The following is a 21,642-nucleotide window of genomic DNA, read 5'->3' on the forward strand; positions in this document are numbered from 1 at the left end:
TTACACCTAGTCCTGTCGTACAGAGCACTTTAGGTGGTTCCGACTCGTGTGCAAGTATATTTGTTGAGATGTGGATTTGAGCCGTACAGGTCACGTTAGGTGACTCCAGCTAACATATCATTCGCATTGATTTATATCACATGGCTTATATATTTTTATGTTGAGATATCCTACATGGCATATATATGTGGATTTTTCTATTCTGAGCATGGTTGTGGTATAGATATGTATTTTATTTTCTGGGAAATTATACATGTTTTACAGCGAAGGGTTACTATCTTTGATAATTGAAATGGTTTTGAAAAGTTTTGTTTTTGCCCACTCACAATTTCTGTTTTGCGCCCCTCCAGTTCTAATTAGAAGTGCTTTTTGGTGGCTTGCGAGGAATCCACAGCAGCTCTAACAGATTATCACCATTATATGGTCATCTTTGGGTGTTGTATAATTAGTATTCGTCATGCTGGACTGCACTTAGGCTACTTATGCTCTGGTTGTGAATTTACACTTATTTCGTCTTGCACCTTATCTTATCTAGTGCTTGGGTTTTTATTTATTCGCATTTCTTAAATTAATATTGCTTCCGCATTGTGCACATGGCTACGTCACCTTCACGTGACTACCAGCACACCTTAATTTCGATCGGGGTGTGTTAGTTGGCATGGTCAGGGCCCAAAGTGGACAATATCGTGCTACGGTGGAGTCGAGTCCAGGATGTGGTGGGGGCCTGGGTCGGGATGTGACAATTTGGTATTAGAGCCTAACCCTGGTCGCGTGTGTGCTGACGAGGACGTCGAGCCCCTAAGGGGGGTGGATTGTAACATCCCACATCGCCCAAGAGAAAGGATCCTGTAAGCTTTATATGTATATTCTCATCTTTACCTAGCGAGGCCTTTTGGGAGCTTACTGGCTTCGTAGTTCATCGAAACTCCGAAGTTAAGCGAGTACAAGGCGAGAGCATTCCCAGGATGGGTGACTCATTGGGAAGTTCTCGTGTGAGTTCCCAGAAACAAAACCGTGAGGGCATGGTCGGGGCCCAAAGCGGACAATATCGTGCTATGGTGGAGTCGAGCCCGGGATGTGGTGGGGGCGCGGGTCGGGATGTGACATCTCTTCCCCTCTAACCCTAACGGCTAAAAAGTCTTATTTATACTACTACAAAATAAAACCCTAAAAGGTCTTAAAATAAAACCAGGAAACATAATAAAACAATAAAATAGAAAACAAAAGGTTTCCTATTTAAACTAAAACTTGGACTTCTCAGGAAATCAGACTTTTGACCAACCAAATAAACTCCGATTTGGTCCCAAAATGTCTCTTTTGAAAGCTGGAGACGTCCCCTACAAATCCTCAGAATGAATCTTCCTCAAAATATGTCATCTTGACCTCCAAAATACCCAAAACATCCAGAAATGTCAATCTGGAAAAGCTACGCGTGGGGCCTTTATTTCATCATCACGGTCAACGGCTTGGTAGAAAAATCTGAAACTTTGATAAAATCATCTTGAAAAATTCACGAACATCCTCCAATTGGAATCACTCCAAAATTCATCCATTTGATCATTTTTTACTCTAGAGGAAGTCGCATGTCCTACATTGAAAATATATAACAAAATATCAAAATTCTATCAAAATAACTAATAAACTATAACTAAGAATAAGATAAAATATGGACTCATCAATATTCCTTGCCTTTTGAAAGCCAAACACAATCACATTCGATCACTCGCTCTAAACCATCACTTCTAAATTGACACACCAATTACCACAAAACAAGATGCTCATACATTATTGGCTAAATCCAGCGACCAACTACTTCCTCAATCACGTGTCAATCAATGTAAGAGCTACCGGTTTGAACTTCTGAGAAATTTTTCAGTGTAGACGAAATATTAAGCTGTTTGTCTTTTGTAATAATTTGAAGATAATCCATAACGTTCTTGCTCTTGGAATCTTTCAAGATAATTTTCCAATGGGGTTTTTCACTTTCTTCACCTCCTTCTTGCTACTGTCATCAGCTGCCGCAGTGTTTGATCAGCATTCTTGTGCTGCCGGAGGTGGACCGGAGCTCGAGTCACTGACTCAAGAGCTGCTGGCGTCGGCGAGGGAGCCTGAGTTTTTCGAATGGATGAGAGGGTTGAGGTGGAGGATCCACCAGTACCCGGAGCTGGGATTCCAGGAGCACAGGACGAGTGAACTCGTCAGGACCGAGCTCGACTCGCTGGGAGTTGGGTACAAGTGGCCTGTTGCCAAGACTGGGGTGGTGGCTTCTATTGGCTCTGGCTCTAAACCAGTCTTTGCTCTTCGAGCTGACATGGATGCCCTCCCTCTCCAGGTTCTCTCTCTATCTCTCTCTCTCTAGAAATTGGACCAGAACACTTTTTTAGCGTATATCGTTCAATTTTTCTTCAAAGTTCCACTTCTCTGCCTGTATTTTCAATTTCATCGAATTTAGTCCATGTATTTCCAGCAAGTGTATTTTCAAGTTCTACTTATGTGTAATTGCTTTTGTTAGAAGTGTTTTTATTATAAACATATTGAAATTCTATTAAAACTTCAAGAGGTACCTGAAAAGCATTTGGAGTGCTTCATGAAGAAAGCACCTAGCAGCCAGTGGCCTATCCAGAATTCTAACATCGGGTTGTCCTAATCAAGATACACTAGCACTTGGCAGACAGTGGGTTGAGACCTAGCGCCTATGCACATAGACAAGGTCTAGGTAGAGGCTTAAGCGGATTTAAGTAAATTTATTATAAATTATATAGATAAGTGCATATTTGCACTAAAAAATTATACTTATTTAAAATATAACATAGAAAAACATCAGAACTATTGTTTTAGTATTTTAAAGAATTTGACGGTATGAGATGCAAGTTGTGATTACACGAGTTTGTAGTACTTTACAGAATATTTTAGAGATCGTATGAATTTATAGTGAATTTTAAAATAAAAAAAATTGTGTATACCCCATCCCTTTATTAAATAAATGGCTGGTGAAACAACTTGGTTGGGTAATAATGAAAAAATAAGAAAAAGGAAAATGGGGAGTTGTTCACGTGGGGAACGAAGGGAGAGTTTCTTCTTCGTTGGAACCAAGAACAGCAGAGTTATGGTCGTCTTCTCTATGCTCATCTTCGTTTGAAATTAGATATTTCTCATTGATTAAAAGCTTCTGTTGCACATCATTTTCACAACCATGATGATCTTCTCTCTTCCACCACATGCCTAGGCCGTTGGGTGGTCCTCGAAAGTCCTTATAGGTGCTTCTTTGGACTTGTGGGTGGTCCTGGAACCATCTTGGTCCATGCATCAATCCACCCCTACTGGCAGTTGTTTATGTAGAAAACGCTTCTATGACCCAAAATCACCTTTAAGTATTTTCGCCAAATGTAGTTGGAAGTGCTTTTGACTAGATGCTTAATTGAAATCTGATTCCTTGAAACCAATTTTAATGTTTTGAAGGAATTGGTAGATTGGGAATACAAGAGCAAAGTTGATGGAAAGATGCATGCTTGTGGTCATGATTCGCACGTCGCAATGCTACTTGGAGCAGCCAAGTTGCTTCAAAACAAAAAAGATTTGTTGAAGGTAGATAAATACATTGTGTTTAACAGCAAAAGCTACCAATCTACTACTTTGCAGGTTTTAATATTTCAACATGTTGTCGAAGGGAACCGTGAAACTAGTTTTCCAGCCTGGAGAGGAGGGTTACGCTGGAGCTTACCATATGTTAAAAGACGATGTTTTGAATGACATTGACGCCATCTTGAGCATACATGTTTTTCCATCAGTACCAACTGGTGCCATAGCTTCGAGGCCTGGGGCAGTACTTGCTGGCGTGGGGCTCTTTGAGGCTACAATACAAGGAAAAGGAGGGCATGGATCATCCCCTCATGAGGCCAGGGACCCAATTCCTGCAGCAGCCTCTATAACCATTGCACTCCAACAGATTGTGTCTCGAGAGACAGATCCACTTGAATCCAGAGTAATCTTAATCCCTTCCTTTTTCTTCTGTGAAAATCAATCAAAAGTTTCGTAAATGAAGTTGTACATTTCAGAATTATACTAGCAATTTAGAACAACAATTTTGATCCATTCATCTTTGTATCATGTAGGTGGTAACAGTAGGGTACATACAGGGAGGTCAAGCAGGAAATGTGATCCCCGACAGTGTGAAAGTCGGGGGAACTTATCGAAGCTTGACTTCTGAGGGTCTCTCATATCTGCAAGAAAGGATCAAAGAGGTGTACATATCGCCATCTTATCAAATATCATAAATGTCTATTCAATGTAAGTAGACTAAATATGTTGCACTTACAGATCATAGAGCAGCAAGCAGCCGTGTATCGATGTACGGCTGTGGTGGACTTCATGGAGGACAGACCACTGCCTCATCCGGCAATGAAGAATGACGATGCACTGTACGAACATGTGAAGAATGTCGGTGAGGTCCTTGTTGGGGAACCTAATGTTCATCTTATGCCGCTGACTATGGGTGCAGAGGATTTCAGCTTCTTCGCAGAGAAGACTGCTGCTGCAATCTTTTTTGTTGGGATAAAGAACGAGACTCTGAAATCGAGCCAACACTTGCACTCTCCCTACTTTTTTATCGACGAGGAGGCTCTTCCACTAGGAGCAGCACTTCATGCAGCGTCTGCAATCTCATACTTCTATCGCCATGATGTCAACACTGAGTAGGAACATGGTACTCTGCAATTCTAGAAACAAGGAACACGAATGTAAAAATGTTTTAGAAAATAAATGCTGCACCTTTCAGCACTCATATCGCTTGGCGATTACCCTAATCAACTAAGCAGAGCATACTTAGAAAGCCATGTTGCTAATGACTGAGTATAAACATTGTACTATCTTCACTTCTTAAAACATACAGCTTTTGCTCTTGAAATTTCTCCAAGCACTCAGAAGTCAAATTTGAGTCTATGCTGGAATAACTGGCACCTGAATTTGGCGAAGAGGGAATCGTATACACGATATGGTTCACTTCCTAACAGCATCCAGACGACAGTACCTGAAAAAGATCACGGTCACAAGCACGCATTTCAATCCCAAAGTGCTAACTTCATGGCGTTATAAGATCTCCAATGAGCCACATTTGTGTCGCCATTCTCTTACTCGAGGCGATGAGTTAGACTTTCAGCAAACAAAATGCCTTCACATATTTGTTGAAAATAACTCAGACATTTCATCAAACACCTTACGCGCGCGCACAATCTCCCTACATTTTCCATACAAATCAATCAAACTTGTTCCAACAAACGCATCCCATCAGCCCCACGCCTCACCGCCGACCATGTATTTCCCGGCCTCCCGGAACGTGCTAACTGGAGACGGGTACGTATACCCATCCGGAACGCTCTCCTCCCTCTTCTTCCGAACAGAGACAGGGTCGAGAAAATCGACGGTCGCTTATCCTCTAACGACAACTCTTGTTATTGGCCAAATTTACTTTTGAGATCTTTGATCCCTGTAGTTTGCACCAAATTTACTTTAGTCCATTTGTTTTTAATTATGCTAATTTTGACCATATAGTTTACCAAACGTTTCAATTCAATTACATGTGTAACTTTCTATTCATTTTCTTGAGAGTTATTATATAAAATGGTCCTTGAGATTTGGATGATTAATAGAAATGGTGACTGAAATTGAAAATCACTAAAAATGATCCCTGATATTGTCCACCATCCATGATTTTAGTCCTTCCTTTAAAAATTCTTTGGGCAATTTTCAAAGATTCGTAACTCAATCGATTTTTAACCAAATTCGACCCATAATATATTAAAATGAAGATAAGAAAGTGTAGAACAAGATTATACCTATTCAGAAGCCCAATGATTGCTGGAGATGGCCGGAAAATAGCCTAAAAGGTGACTGGTCCGTTGGAAAACTAGAAAACTCGCGCGGAAACTGGGTAAAATTTAAACGTTCATAACTTCTTCAATACTCAACAAAATCGAGTGATTCAAAAATGAAAATCATACTTCTCGATGAGACAAAGAGAATGGTATCTTTCTTTACTGCTAACTCGCTGTGGTTTGGCCGGAAACACTGCTCGAAAATGGTTAGCCACTTTCGAGCCGTTGTCCGACCAAACCACGATGAGTTAGCCTTTGAAAAAGGTACCATTCTCTTCGTCTCGTCAAGAAGTATTATTTTCGTTTTTGAATCACTTGATTTGGTTGAGTATTGAAAAAGTTATGAACGTTTAAAGTTTATCCAGTTTCCAACAAGTTTTCCAGTTTTTCCGCGGAACAGTCACCTTTCAGACTATTTTCCGCCCATATCCGGCAACCATTGGCCTTACAAATAAGTATAATCTTATTCCACACTTTCCTATCTTCATTTTAATATATTATGAATCGAATTTGGTTAAGAAACGATTGAGTTACCAAACTTTGAAAATTGCCCATAATCGTTTTTAACGGAATGACCAAAATCATTGATAGTGGACAATGTCAGAGACTATTTCTATCGATTTTCAATTTCAGTGACCATTTCTATTGATCGTGTAAATCTCATGGACCATTTTGTATAATAACCCTTTTCTTAATGACTCAATGACATAACATAATAAAAATGGCCTATTAGGAGGAAAAGAGGAGGCTAAGGCGGCGTATTAGGAGTAAAAATGGTATATTATCACTCATGGCCCCAAAAGTATGTATACAAACTCAAGTCTTTTAAAAGACGCAACTCTACGAAGAAAGTCCTCGGCTCGAGCATGTCGGAATGAGTTAGTGAAGAAAGAAATTTGAACTCCGTCGTTGTTCAATCAGGCACAGATAGTGAACAGAGTTATAATTGTGCTTGAGTTATATATGTGAAATTGAATTTATGAGCAATCACATGCAAAGAAAATGAACAGTAAATTACAAAGACTTCTCGTTGAAGTGGAACTAGAGTCAACCACAACGTCAAAATTATGACTCTGACAAAAATAACGGGTCAAAATTGACACAATAAAAATTAACATGGATAATAGTGAAATTGGGAATAACCCACAGGGATCAACCATGAAATTTAGCCTAACAGATATAAGTATAAAGGCGCCGAAAACTAACAGATACAGAGAAAGAGAGGGAGAGAGAATGGTGGTGTGGTCGTACCCACCGACGCGGAAGCAGCTGGCCGTGACGGCGTTCTGTTTCGTAACGGGGGTGGCGCTCTTCGCCGTCGGAGCTCACCTATCGCTGGCAAACGTGGGCCCCCAACAAGACCGGGTCAAGGCTCGAAGGGACTTCGTCAGAGACCGACTCAGAAAGCTCCTCGATGATGATTGAGATCAAACGGCTGCAGCTGCTTCTGTCTTCCTGTTGGTAAAGAATCAGATTGATAGGGTTTTCAGTGCCTTTTATATTTCAATTAATGGATTTTATTTTAAGAAAACTAATTTGAGTTTTAAACAAAATAAATAGAAGAGTGAATAATATCAGGATTGATTTTTTAGGATAAAAATATGATTTTTCGTTTCACTGAACAGTACATGAACTTTTCATTAAAGTCCCTTTTTATTTTCCCATTTGTAATTTTCATGGAATTGGAACACAAGTAGTTGAGTTTAATTGGTTTGATGCTTTGAAGAGGGCTAACACAAAAGCTGATATTTGCTGGTTTCTGACTATGAGATGACGATTGTATTAAATATATATATATATAAGTATTTTGCGGATTTCTAATTAGCAAAAGTAGAAAATTGCAGAATGCTGTAGCTATGTAATCTTTTTTGTGCAGATCAAGCCAGCCAACTAGGGGAATGACTTGCTATCATCACGCCCCAACCCGCAGTTTTGGTGGTTGCGGTTTTGGATATGGCTTCAGATTGGGATTCACTTCGGTATTAGCATTACCGCTACCACCAACATCTGAAGTGAATCTCAATCTGATTTTGGAACCAATACTGCAACCATTAAAACCGCGGATTGGGGCGTGACACTTACCTACATCTCCGAGATGACGTTGTGATATTGCAGACCAATGATACAGTGTTATGTGTTGTAATTTTTTTACATACCACTACATTATTAGATTGAGACTTCACATTGGCGTCTTGTCTATATTGTATGATTGATCAAACCAAGGTTAGATTTGTTTGTGGAATCAGTCCGCCCCATTCAACCAGGGTAAAGCAAAAAGTTGTACTTATCCTATAATTTGGTTATAAATATTTGCTCCCGATTGTTGGCTAGTTTGAAGTGTTATTAAAATAGCTGAAAACTCTTTTAGTGAATATGTTTTTGGATGCAATCTTCAGAAAAAATGCAAGTAAACCATGGAAAAACTTAGTGTTTCCTAAAAGCATTCTCTTAAAGCATTTTCAATCATTTTAACTTTTAAATATACTTCCAAATGAGCCAGCACAATGGTCTTCCACCCTTCCCAACTGCACATGCAGAGAACCCTTCACCCATCTCCGTAAAATTCCCTCAAATTATTAGGAACCTCCTGCCTCCATATACGTAATTGAAAAGCTGTCCTCTAACCATATCCATTAAATTTAGAAAACTTTAACGAAAAATCATATTTTTACATTAAAAAATTAATTCTAGTACTATTCATTTTATCTTTTATTTTGCTCTTATCATTAAAACTTAAAATTTTCAGATCCTTTTCATTAATTTTCCTTTAAATTTAAATAAGCGCATAAAATAATATGTGCCAAAATTCTTTGACATACTAAAAGTGACTTTGGACCATTAAATTTCCTTAGGGTTTATAATTACAGTCAAAAGTTCACTGAATTTGGAAAGATTATCAGGTGTAACCGGTTTTCTAAATTCAAATCGATACATAATTGTAAACAACAGTTGATTAGCGCAAAATTGTTTGTTCGCTACAACCGGAAGCACAATCTCCTTTCAAAACACAAAATCTTGCAAAAATACTGTCTAAAAAAAACACCGGAAATAAGGTACATACAGATTACTATTAGCATGAAGGAAAGAGAAACAGAAAAGAAAAAGAAGCTAATATATAATGTTTCTATATAACTGAGACATAAATCACATCTTTCTTTGAAAAATCTACAGAACAAGCTTCTTAAGCGAAAATGGCGTTGGTATAGCGCAGAATGAGCAGCGATTACTGCAACTTAGCAGCTCCTGGTGATCACAAGCCAAAAGCATCGATGGGCCAAAACGCTGCTTCTCATCATTCAAATCGCCTTCCTCAAAGCATGGCCTTCTACAGCGCTACCCTGCATTTGAGCATCGACCGTGGCAAACAAAAGGCTTCACCGTTTATACCTTCTGCCATTCTGGCCTTCATCTCTCACTTCCCCCAATCTTGACTTCGAACCACTGCCTTGCACGCTGGGAGGCCTATCTTGAAATGTACCGGTAGGATCCCTTGAAGGCCATGGCTGCCCCCATTGCCGTGTGGGACTAGCATGAACTATAGCATGTCCAAGCCTAGAACCAGACAACATTTGGTCCCGAATACCCCTTGATGATTTATGTCCTTGCATTTCATTTGCACAACCTTTTCCTTGCCGTTGCCTTTGCCTCTCCAGTTCAGGAAACCTCTCCCAATCTATCCCGTCTCCAGAATTTTGGAGCCTTTCAGTTTGCATGCCCCATTCCACTCCATCTGATATACTTCTTTGCAAAGAAGTGCTTCTTCTCGGTGGCTTCCCAGAAGTACACTTGCTCCCTTTGATTTCTTCAACAAAAGGTGCTGCCCGCCTTGGATCAAGAGTGGCTGCAGAAGTGTGATTCAAGTTGTAGCTTTCGCTGTTGTTGCCCATACTTAACTCTATGGAATGAAGATCACTTTCAGCAGAATCCTCTTCACATTCTACTCCGTCTTCAACTTCTCCTTCATCCTCATCTCTTTCTTCATCCTGACAGGAACCAAGATGAGCTCTACTTAGATACGCAGAAATTTCTTCGTCATTCAGATGAGTAGAACTGCGTCCTTTTTCTTTGGTTGCCTTACTTCCCATGAAGGCTTCAAGTTGACTCCTCAACATATCAACGGCTGCATTCTTCTCTTCAAGAAGATGTTTTGCCTCTGAGAGTTTCACTTGAGCTCTCTCCTCACGCAACAAGTCAGCAAACAGCATCATCTCCCTTTCCTTCTCAACCTCATCACGAACTTTTGTGGATTCCCTCTTCATTTCCTCTGTTTCATCTTTATCTTCAGTCACATCCCTGGCTAATTCATCACATACTTGTTCCATGATCTCTCTTGTTCTCCTTTCACCTTCAAGTTCTTTTACCGTATTAACAAGAGAGGCTTTTGTCTCCGCCAGTTCTTTCCTGAGTTTCTTGTTCATGCTTTCGAACCTCCCTCTCAGTCTCTTCTCTACCTCAAGTTCTCCTGCAACAGCCTCAATGGCAGCCTCGACAACTTTATGCTCCTTGCTTTTCCAAGCTGCCTTTTCTTCAGCAAAACACTTCATAAGGTAGTTGATCTCATTCTGGTCTGAGTGTTGTTCTTGGATCAGCTGATTCACCTGTAAACGAGCCCTCTCCAGCTCAGCATGTAACGCTGAGATAAGGGCCACGCTTGACGAAGGTCGATCTTCATTACCCCAAACACAGTTGATAATTTTCAGTAGCTCTTTAGACGTGGTCAAAGCATTACTAACATCTTTCAAACGTGTCTTGGCTCCAGCTGTAGAAGCAGTAGGCGTCTGGGCTCGTGATCTAGTCTCAACCTGTATAACAAAAAATGAGAAGAAAAAAAATACTATCGCCCACATTAACAAATCATAAAGTTGAAATTCCAATAAACAATCATCTGATTTGAATTAACAAAAGTTAAAATCCGCAGATGTGATTACTTCAAATGAGCAAGAGTGAGGCACACTCCTTCCTGATAATAAGGTGGATCACTGACTCACCTCCATTAAGCTACCATTGCCATGAGAATCCAACATTCCAGCATGATGGTCTGTGAGCCTGAGCCGCCTTTGCGAAATGGGCGACGCCCTTCTATGGAAACTACCGGTTCCAGACCGATCCATCCTCTACAAACGAAAACACACAGCACGAAAAAATTGCAGTCAATCTCTCAACCGATATGCCTAACAGATGCTGACCAATATCAAAAATATCAGAAGGATCGAATGTACTATAAATTTAACAAAAAGTTTTCGAATGAGACATATAAAACTCCAAATTTACCAAAATGTTACAATCAACTGGCTATCAAACAACAAGATCAAATTGCCGCAAGCATGACGAGAAAAAGACATGTATGCTGGGACGAAAAATCTCAAAAAAGCTACTTAAAAACTAAAACCTTAAATTAAAACCCAAGCTACATTTTCCATCAAATTCCCGCAAATTTTCTCAGCAACCAAACAGAACTAGAAGCATAGAGAAAACCCACCTCGGAAACGGGACTATGAAATGGATCGGAGAGATGGGGCGGCAAAGAACCGGAGTGCGCCGATCTCGCAATCCTCTCCCTCTCTCTGGCCTTACGATTACGCGCCTCCATCTTCCTCAGCCGCCTCTCGTCCGACCCCTCTTTCACTATCGGAGACGGCATGTCGTTCATTTCCCAGAGCGTAGCGGCGAGCTTCCTCGCCGACACGGGCTGCTGCTGCTTAGACCTGGCGCCGCCGTTCTGGGAGTAGTTGGGTGAGTCCATGGCGCGCAATGCGGAAGCGGTGGGTGACCTGGAGCTCATGAGCTTCCAAGTGGGCACGGGCGTACTGGATCCGCCCCTCTTCCCAACCAGAATCGCCCGCTTGAATCTGTAGTTCTGGATGATCGACGATGACGACGACGCCGACGACGAACAACCCCGCTTCCGGATTTTTCCAGGGATCATCAGGTCCATCCCCAAATTGCTGTTCGGCCTCGGCATTCTCAAATTTTCGAAAAAAAATCAGAGCAAAAAGATGGAAACTTGGGAGATTTGGGTTCAGGGGATGGCGAAACCCACCGTTTTGTCCATACCGGAAACCCTAGGAAGAGAGAGGGAAGGAGGAGAGAGAGATTTTGATGGCGCCGACTGAGTAGAGGGTTGTAGATTTGAGGAGTGCAGAGTGTTAAGCTTGTGCAGGGACTGTGTGCAAAGGGGAAAGGAGAGGAAGGAGGATGGCGGGAATGATTGCATGAGGTGGGGATTAGGTGAGACTAAAAGCGCGGCGAGCAGTTACTGGCAGCGGTGATTCGGCTGTTCTATGGGATTAATTGTCTTCACCAATCGTGTGGTTGTGGTTTCTCCTTGGGGATTTAGGGTGCTTCACGTGAAGGATTAAACAACGATTGTTTTCAAAATTTGAAGTTTATTAGCGAAAGGTTATTCAAGGATAAGTATGATCTCTTATTTAAAAAATTTCGTGTTTGAATCACAAAGTTTTATTTTTATGATCAGGACTATTTATATTATGAATCACTTTATTAAGATCATTTCTACGAAAATGAATTAAAACTAAGTTCGTTTAGTTGATATTGCAGCAAATATATAGACAGTTTGTAATACTTTTACCAATTATGTTCATCTATTTTTATAAAATTCAATGACTAAAACGACCTTAGTTTGACTTTATTTTTTGCAGATGCGATATTTATAGAGAGATTTATAATATGAATGGTTTTAATCATAAACACAAAGTTTTATGAATCGGCAACAAACAGTATTGAATATGAACTCTTACTCATTCTTTGTGTTCTTAGCGAAATTGAGTGTTTTTTTTTTTTTAAAGCTTTGGGTTCATCATGGAGAACACCTGTTTTTTCTTTCTCAAATCTCAATTGTTGAAATATGAAGAAAAAAAAATACAACGTAATTTTATAATGCTAAGTTTGTGAGAATATGAAGATTGTCAAACATTAAAAAGTGAAGAAATTCTATATGAACTTATAAGAGATTGGATTACTTTCTCTATTGGGACTCTAACTTTCATTTTAACGTTGTCTGAATAAAGTAGCCCGCTCATAGTGCATCTTTCTGGTCTAAAGCCACCATGATTGTATAATAAAAAATGATAAACACGCACCTATTAATAATTAAAAAAAAAAAAAAAAAAAAAGACTAAAGGAGAATGTGTAGTAGTAACATGTATAGTTGGGTTATTGGTTGTTTGCAGGTGCTCACCATGTAGATTTGAGGTTCAAAAATAGTGAAGATCCAAAATGGCTTGAAGAAGTGAGGAAACAAGAGATCAAGATCATTGTAAAAATGGATCTCCCAATACTTACCATGACCTTTCTCAACTATCTTAATCATATCAACACACGTTCATACTCGACGAAAGTTCATGGTTTGCCTTAAAAATTGGTGGCTAAAATTTAAAAGGGCGTCTCATTTTTCTTTAGACAATGACCCTTTTTTTTCTATGCCAGCGATAATGAAAAGGGAGAATTCGAACACAGAATCTTCAATGCAAGGGTGAACACTCTTAAATATTTAAGTTATAAGCTCGTTACAAATAATGAATCTTGGGCATGGAAAATTTGAGCATATAAAGCAGTTAGGTTTGTAGAAAAAAGATTGATCCAAACCCAACAGGAACAAATATCAACAATTCCAACCAAATGAAGTTCGTAAGAAAATTCACATTACAAGGACGAACTAAAGCCTATTACTGTCAGCAAGCCCAAAACAATATTCAGATTCACAAATTGTGGAAACCCGTAAGTGGTAATTGTTCTGGATAGGTCTTTCTCTTCAATCCATTATTTAGGCCTTAAAACTCTTCTTCCTCTTCTTATTTTAGGCATGTTTATCTAACCATAATTTGAATCAAACACACGGAATTGAATTCCGATTACTGGATATATCTTTGTTTACTAAACTTGAAGAGTAAAAGAAAAGGTGGGACCCGCACAAAATTTGGGAATTCAATTCCAAAATTTGGATGATTTGGATTCCTTAGATTAACATGGTATTTGGATTCCTGATTGCTTAGGCAATCGGAATGACACTTTTGTTCCCTTTATGACCTCACTTACTTTTTCTATTTTCAAGACTATCCTTTATAAACCCATTAATCCTAGTTTAATTATGCACAATTCCTTACTTTTTTTTTTATTTCCATGCTCATTCACATTATGCACAACTCCATGCATATGCCGAAGAGAATAAACTACAACTTGAGAGAGAAAATTTAAATATTAAAGTAAATACTTAAATTTATAAATAAATTAATTAATTAAACAAAAGCATTTTAGTGTGTCTATGAAATTAAAAAACAATTTAATTTTTTATACCATTATATATTATATCAAATTTTATTGAAAAAAGTATATAAAATATTTGATTTGGGACAAGGGTATTTTAGTAATAATACTGGTTTATATTCTGATTCTACTTAATTAATAAATAGTTTTATGGAATTAGTATCATTTCTATTCCGATTCCAGAATATTTCAGTAAACAGCTTCAACAAAAATCCGATTCTAACTTCTCTTCATTTCAACTCCTCTTCAATTTATTTCTTCCCATTTTCTTTACGATCGCATAGACACGCTATTAGATTAGAGTAGTAATATGGCCAGTATTCGAAGGATAAAAAATAAAAAGGAGAATTGTGGAAACCCAAAAGAGACGGAACATGTTGGAGACTTGGACCTAATGCAAAGGACAGGTCCAATAGTTTAATGGCATGTCTTGCTTGGGCCTGGGATCTACTATACTTTCTATGAAGCCTGCAGTCAACAAAGCCAGTGCCACAGCCCAAAAACCCATTCCATTATGTTAAATGCCAGGTCCAAGTTCTAAAACTTCGGCAAGTGTACACAAACTCAGATTCAATGGCTTAAAAGCACTTGAAAGTACTTCTTCAAAGTCTTAACAACTCATAAGCGCTTTTAACGTGGTTTCTGGTGAAGCATAATCAGAAACGTTTCAAAAGGTTGTTGTCAAACGTAATCAGAAACATTTTTCAACATAAAAAAAACCCTTTATAGACACAAACGAGCCCCTCAATTATTTTGTTAACTACCTAACAAAGGAGTTGGACGTTTAGGCCATTTCCAATCGGAAGGGCTAAACATAGTTCCGTCCTGAATTAAAGCCCTACAAAAAAATTATCTTTTAATGAACAATATCAAGTAATACTAATGTATCATCTCCAATCGAAATGAGCTAAACATAGCCTCTCTCAATAATTTATTACTTTTAAGTTTATACTTTAAATTTATTGGTAATTTAGTTAAACTACCATTGGATTTTTTTCAAATATAGCAGTTGAATTTGAATCAATTATTACAATTGAGGAGTTGAGCCCCAAAAAAGGGCTATGGGGGGGCTACATTTGGCCAGTCTAATGACCCTTTCACCAAATAATAACCTGGTAGGTTCCACAAAATTATAATCCAGCTATCATTTAGAGATGAGTTTTTTGACAAATCAAATCATTTTTTAGCTTTTAGACCTTTAGCCCTCTCCATTAGAGATGACCTTAGTGCAAGAAAATAGATGTAACATAAGGAGACAAAGGCAATGAGATGCATGTCAGATAAAGAACGTGCTTATACTAACTGTGGATAATGTGCTGATATCGATTGATGGGGTCCCAATTCGGCTCACTTTCTTCAAAAGTTAGGCAGGGAACGGAAGGGATCAAGGGGAAAGGTCGGTTCATTGTTCAAACTTCAAACTTTGGTGTTGTGGGTCTTCCATTTAAGACCATCTTGAAGGTGAAATCTTTCTTCTATGATGTGAAAGTCTTTTGATATAAACATCATTGGCCTACATTATTATATGTTAAGTATGATTAACTCCAAAACTGGTTGTGTTTATTTTTTATGCGAACATTCTATGCAGCTTTGATGCATCAACTGTCACAATCAATTTACGAGTGTAATCTTTATTTCATGGTTTTTCTTGATTGTATTTATTAATTATTTGTCATCTCGTGGTAGTCATAGAGTAACTCACTATACCGCGACGTATATAGAGGAACCCAGTAAGACCAACGTGATTACATGTCATTTTGTTATTAATTGATAACATTTTGTGACAATGACAAGTGCAACGCCCCTGTTCCATTTAAGACTTTTAGGAAGACAAAATTAAGAGCTGTTTCATGCCAATAAGTGATCGCAGTTCATTGGGCATGCGCGATGACATATTCCATCATTGAATTATTCAGATCAATGTGATGTGAGCTTAGTAGTGAGTCTAGTGGCCAATGCAGCCTATCAATGCTAAAGCCTTAATAGATTTGTACATTATTTCAATGTCCATCTCATCCTAACCTGGTTGTCAAGAATTCAAGATTGAGTAACTTGTTATAAATTCTTACGAGCCCTACATGCTTCAACAACATATATACCACATATTAGTCTAACATCGACCTATCTCCCGCACAAGTGAAAGGTTTAATACAAATTGTCTAGATGTTATTTTAAAAATCTCTGCCTAACACCGCCCAGGTCCATCCTAGGCACTAGATAGCTGGTCACTTTCCTGATTAGTCCCTAGGTTTTTGAAAATTAATAACGAACGCTTAGACCTGCTTAGGCGTCCGCCTAGGTCCTGTCTAGCCCGGCCAAATCTCGCCAAGGTCGTGACTCTCACTTACACAAAAATAGATAACTTTCATTTTTGGATTATGTTATAGTACTTTATAATCCATATGTCATTTTATTTTATAATTTATGGATCCTAATGCAATTATGTATTTTTTTTTAAATATAAGTAGCACTTATTTGCATAATATACAATAAAGTTAAATAAATTTGTCTAGGACACTAAGCTCCAACCCACCGCCTGACTAGCGTCTAGCATCTTTATGAACCTTATTATTAACGGTGAAACTTGTTTTGCCCAATTTTTTATGTAGAAATGGGAGGCCTACGATCTTGTTAACCTATAAGAGAATGCTACCTCTGAGGGGATTCCAAAACGAATCCACAAACACGTAGTTTTGTTTTTTTTTTTTGAACAAACAATATTATCTACACTAAGAAAAAATGGGTGGACTTAGCATCACAATGGGCTAGTAATAATGTGGTTCAAACTTGCGCCAAGAATCGAATCTAATACCTCTCACTTACAAGTAAAGAGAAATACCACTAAACAGTATTACTAAGTGGCCACACACACATAGTTATTGCTTAATTAAAAAGCATGCTAATTTACCGCTCAACATGAAGAGGACAATATTGTCTTCTTATATTCTCAACTTACACATGACGTTATCCTGTTGGCACTTGCCACAAACATGTAATTGAAATGTAAATAAGTTCCAACTTGATAGCATAACAATGATCAAAACAGTAGATACCTAACTCATGCACTGCAGTGTACGTAGTGTAACGCATGCTGCTGCTGCTGCAACATTGCAAAGATTTTGCAAGTGCCATAGTCCCTCTGAAAGGCAAGTTGACAGAGTCCCTTTCACAACCCATGTCCCATCTTCCTCAAATTCCTTGGCAATATTAGGGTCATGGCCTCTAGTTGTAGGGTTCTTTTCTTCCAGCTTCCCTCTGCAAAAACCTACCATATGGTTTACGGTCCCACCCCTATAACTGAAAACCCACCACGCCACCAGGTCGTCCACCACCATGTACTCCCACACTACAGTTAATTTTACGGTGCTGCAGTATCGCATGCCACGTGTCAGAAACCCAACTGCGTCACCCATGTGCTTCTGATTTTCCATTTTTCATTCCTCTTTTTCCTCTATTTGCTCGAATTCACCACGATAAAAGGGGGAAGGTAAAAATTATTCAGATATGCAGAGACATGCAGTATGCACACCCGATTGGCCTTGTGGGTCCAACTGTTAGGGCCCACTTCGGAAAAGAAAACATTTGATCTCATGGGCCCTGGCCCTCGCATGCCGTTTCTGATAGGGGAAGGGGAAGGGGAAGGGGGAATTGGTTTCATGACCCTCCCGTTTAAGGGCAGACCAGAAAACCAGAGAGTTTGGAGACGTGGACTTATTCCATATAGTTTTGGATCATGCAGTTTTTCAATTTGTTGATTCCCCAAAGTTCGTGGCTGTGATTGAATTGGTGACACATTGATTTTGCTCCTGCTAATGACATATGCCTTGGGAAATTGCTACATTTTATCCATATATATATAACAGCTTTTTAGCAGAGTTTTTGCTCGCGACTAAAAATGAGATGAGTACACGACTTAAGAGATTATGAATGTTATGGTACTCGATGCAGATTTTTATCGTCCCGTTTTTGGTACAGTAGATCGGATTACTGCTAAAAAACAAATCATTAATTTAGTTTTGTTGGCTTTGAGTTAGTTGGCTGCTTGGAAGTTGGCTAATATATGAATATTTATGGTTGCATTTCTTTGAATATTTTTTGTAACTCTAAAGTCTAAAGTGCCAGATGTTTGATCATGCATGCTTTGTTTGATTGCTGTATTTTTAGTAAGCTCACTAAAAGGGCACAGAGAGAGAGAGAGGGAGGGTGGGAGATGGGTGTGATGAGAGAAAACTTCGGTGTTTGGTTTCTCAGATTTTAAATGCTCCAAATTGCAGGCCAACTAATAATTTCTTGGGCAAATTTATTTTTTGTCTGATATGTCAGAACTTTTGCTAACTTTTTTTTCGGTAATTTCAGTCATTTAATGTTCTTCGATTCATTCGATCTGATGGCGAAAAATTAAGAAGAACTTACATAAGGTAAAAAGATAGTGGTTTTAGCTACATTTGCATTTGAAATTTTGAAGTGTCCTACAAATAGAAAATTAATTGTCTTGTTTTAAAAGATAGTGAGTGAAGCAAATTTGAGCTTAATCAAGTTGATTAAAACAGTGTGTTCGCAATTATACAACCACGTTCCAAATGTTTGCAAATCTCACCGACTACAATTATAACATTAAAAATTTCAGGCAAACCTAAAATTTTCGGAGATATATCATATATATGTTGCATTCTACTATCATCTTATCCATAATATCAAATTAAACTCAAATCTCCTGGAGTTAATTCATCAAAGTTCAATAATATATATAACCATTGCTTATTATCAGTCGTCCCATTTAAAAATTGGAGTTACACTAAAAAGTCAAACCTAATATTATTCACGTTACCCTTTATTTTATCTTTATAGTTAAAACTCAAAGTTTTCAAATCTTTTTAAAAAAAATATATGTATTGTTGAGGTGGCATCACTAAGAAATTATTAGGTCTGAGAAATCGGCTCCATAAATTTGCAGGTGCGAACAGTTTCCAAAATGTGTGGTCCATTACAACACATGTATCCTTCATGTGAGGACCAAGGTCCCCACTTTTCATAGACAGCTGAAATTGAAAAGAAAGTTATTTTAATTAATATGAATTCAAAAAGTGTGGGTGTATACAAAATAATGCTCATATAATACATAAATCTTGTAAAATATATATATATATATATATATATATATTAATTTAATGCCTGTTTGGCATCTTATTTAAAAAATTTCGTCATTTCGTAAAATATTTCTTAAGATTTTTTTTTTAAATAATTTTATTTAAGATTAAAAAACTTGTTTAGTATGAGATTTGAAATTATTTTTAAGTCTTAAAATTTAAAAAGCGCAAACAGATCCAAAGAGAGGATCAGAAGAGAGAAAAAAGAAGAAGAAAGAGGATAAGAGGAGAGAGAACGAAGAGAGAGGATCATAGGAGATGTAGAAAATGAGGAGAGAGAACGAAGAGAGAGGATCAAAATGAGGAGAGAGAAAAGATGGAAGAAAGATAAAAGAAAGGAGTGAGTCTTAGGAGAAAGAAGAAGAAAGAAAAAGATGGTAGAAAGATAAAAGAAAGGAGTGAGTTTTAAGTTTAGAAACTCTAAAATTCATTTTTGTGCTTTTAGAGAATAGGCTATTTTAAATTAGTCTTGAGTTCAGTTTTTTAAAATAATCATACCAAATAAATTTTTAATGCCTAGAACTTAAAAAGTGTTTTTAAGTTTAAAAAGTTAGATTCAAGTAGAGTACCAAACAAGTCCTAAGTAATTTTTAGTTTTTTTATATAGCTAATATTTTAAGAATAAACGTATTTAAATTACAAAAACAGAGTTTGAACTTGTACAGAAGAAAATAACACATTATTTTAATCAACTTGACGGATAAAACTTCTTATTCGCTAAATATGGGTTTCTTGGTCAAAATTGTATCTTGAAGTCTACAAAATAATTTATGATGAAGTTAGGGGAAAAAACAAACATTCGTTTTATACTTTCGATCAATTTATCATATCAATTTACAGCATGCATGCATGGTCGTGTATTGGGATTCAAATTATTCTTAAACGCAGCATGCTAATTTTGATAAGGTTGTTAATTAATTTTTTTTAAAATATTGGTTTTGTGACTCAGTCAAATAATTGAAAAGTGAATATTGTAGCTTTGAAAAAGACGGGAAATATCTGGAAGTTTGCCACCAACTTGGTAGATCCCAGAGGATCAAGATCCTCTCCTGATCTAAAGATGAGGATTTTCTCCTAATTTAAAGATGAGGATCCTCTTGATTAAGAAATATAGATCGTTAGATGAAAATTCAACGGCTACAAATAAGAATGTCCCTTTAAAATTATAATAATTATAACCGTTGGATTTTCATCAAACGGTCCATATTCCTTGATCAGGAGGATCCTCATCCTTAGATCAGAAGATGATCCTGAACCGATCCCAGATCGTTTTCCGTTCCCATGCATGTTGCTTTATATTGGGTTAAGTGTGATCATCATACGCCACATGTTGTAATTCCCAGAAAAAGGAGGAGTGAAGAAGAAAAAATTATTGTCTATATTTCAATGTTTTGGCACACTAAAATTTTTTTCTTGTTCGAGGTCCGAGTGAAGCAAAAACCATTAGATTGTATATCATTAGTTCGTCCGAAAGCTCTCTAATCATGACTGAAAAATGTAAATAATTATGTATCTCTAGTGAAGCAAAAATCACATTCACATCTCTGAAAAATGTGAATGTAAACATGATGTTTATGTCTTCCCAATTCCATTGCAAATGTCTTTATTTGTATTTTGTTTGCAGTTTATTTGGATTTTAACTTTTATTTCATGTATTTTTTCCTTGAGTCGTTATAGTTTCGTTTAGTTTTCAGTTAGTTCAAAATTCTGATAATTTTTTTTTTTTTTTTTTTTTTTTTGTGAACGAACTTGAGTTTTCAAAATTTTCAATTTTAATCTTCATGCCCATATTAGAGTTTAGGAAGTGTTTGATTCTAGGTTAAACAAATCAAATTAAAGGTCTTCATGCATGTTTTTTGGTGCTTTGTCAACAAAACCCTAGAACATGAGCAAGTTAAACAAATCAAATGAGTTTTGTATATGATGTGAAACCTACTGTTACAAGCTTTGAACTTCCCATGATTATTTATGTCAAAATATAAAATTTATGAGTCAAAACTTAACGTGAAGTTCATATATTTTACATGGAAAACCAAAACTTGTAAGGAATTTTGCCTCGTTTAGCAGACAAAAGTGAAAACTCCGTTATAGGGGCCTCCGGTTCAACTTGGCCTATATAAAAATAACAGAGGACTCATTTCTAGTTTGGTTTAAAATTCATTACAAACCAATAGCTAGGGAGGAAATTTTCCTTGTCCTGTTTTTTTATACAATGTGATATATACAGTGGTGGATCCAGGAATTCAAGATTGGAGGGTCTCAAGATAAAAGTTGAAAAAACAAAAAAAAAAAAAATAGGCTAATTTGGTTCCATATCATTATTTTCTATTGAATTTCGTTCA

General features: G+C 37.5%; 3 protein-coding genes across 3 annotated transcripts; 2 read left to right on the plus strand and 1 right to left on the minus strand.

Annotated features, from left to right (window-relative positions):
- Nucleotides 1-1,721: 1,721 nt before the first annotated feature.
- LOC148691452 (IAA-amino acid hydrolase ILR1-like) lies at nucleotides 1,722-4,903 on the plus strand. The gene is made up of 5 exons (XM_088684422.1): nucleotides 1,722-2,332; nucleotides 3,460-3,585; nucleotides 3,668-3,982; nucleotides 4,113-4,241; nucleotides 4,318-4,903. The coding sequence occupies exons 1-5, from the start codon at nucleotides 1,970-1,972 to the stop codon at nucleotides 4,693-4,695; spliced, it is 1,311 nt and encodes a 436-aa protein (XP_088540548.1). The 5' UTR covers nucleotides 1,722-1,969; the 3' UTR covers nucleotides 4,696-4,903.
- Nucleotides 4,904-7,052: 2,149 nt separating this feature from the next.
- Nucleotides 7,053-8,200, plus strand: LOC137713967 (bric-a-brac protein). The gene is made up of 2 exons (XM_068453328.2): nucleotides 7,053-7,331; nucleotides 7,747-8,200. Exon 1 carries the CDS (start codon nucleotides 7,104-7,106, stop codon nucleotides 7,293-7,295), a length of 192 nt encoding a protein of 63 aa, XP_068309429.1. The 5' UTR covers nucleotides 7,053-7,103; the 3' UTR covers nucleotides 7,296-7,331; nucleotides 7,747-8,200.
- A 603-nt stretch (nucleotides 8,201-8,803) lies between these two features.
- LOC137713006 (uncharacterized) lies at nucleotides 8,804-12,173 on the minus strand. Its single transcript, XM_068452234.2, has 3 exons — nucleotides 11,350-12,173; nucleotides 10,859-10,984; nucleotides 8,804-10,672 (listed from the first exon to the last, which is right to left on the minus strand). Exons 1-3 carry the CDS (start codon nucleotides 11,830-11,832, stop codon nucleotides 9,245-9,247), a joined length of 2,037 nt encoding a protein of 678 aa, XP_068308335.2. The 5' UTR covers nucleotides 11,833-12,173; the 3' UTR covers nucleotides 8,804-9,244.
- Between the last annotated feature and the right edge of the window lie 9,469 nt (nucleotides 12,174-21,642).

This window comes from Pyrus communis, chromosome 14 (assembly GCF_041283825.1).
Source record: "Pyrus communis isolate YQ-2024b chromosome 14, ASM4128382v1, whole genome shotgun sequence".
In the NCBI taxonomy this organism is placed as follows: domain Eukaryota; kingdom Viridiplantae; phylum Streptophyta; class Magnoliopsida; order Rosales; family Rosaceae; genus Pyrus; species Pyrus communis.

What these genes read in the sequence shown, in the direction of transcription:
- LOC137713967 (XM_068453328.2), top strand. Translation starts at nt 7,104, where the DNA reads ATGGTGGTGTGGTCGTACCCACCGACGCGGAAGCAGCTGGCCGTGACG.
- LOC148691452 (XM_088684422.1), top strand. Translation starts at nt 1,970, where the DNA reads ATGGGGTTTTTCACTTTCTTCACCTCCTTCTTGCTACTGTCATCAGCT. An exon ending in TGGATGCCCTCCCTCTCCAG is followed by an intron (nt 2,333 to 3,459) that starts GTTCTCTCTCTA and finishes AATGTTTTGAAG; the next exon opens with GAATTGGTAGATTGGGAATA. An exon ending in CAGATCCACTTGAATCCAGA is followed by an intron (nt 3,983 to 4,112) that starts GTAATCTTAATC and finishes TGTATCATGTAG; the next exon opens with GTGGTAACAGTAGGGTACAT.
- LOC137713006 (XM_068452234.2), bottom strand. Translation starts at nt 11,832, where the DNA reads ATGCCGAGGCCGAACAGCAATTTGGGGATGGACCTGATGATCCCTGGA. An exon ending in TTCATAGTCCCGTTTCCGAG is followed by an intron (nt 10,985 to 11,349) that starts GTGGGTTTTCTC and finishes TTTCGTTTGTAG; the next exon opens with AGGATGGATCGGTCTGGAAC. An exon ending in GCAATGGTAGCTTAATGGAG is followed by an intron (nt 10,673 to 10,858) that starts GTGAGTCAGTGA and finishes TTTGTTATACAG; the next exon opens with GTTGAGACTAGATCACGAGC.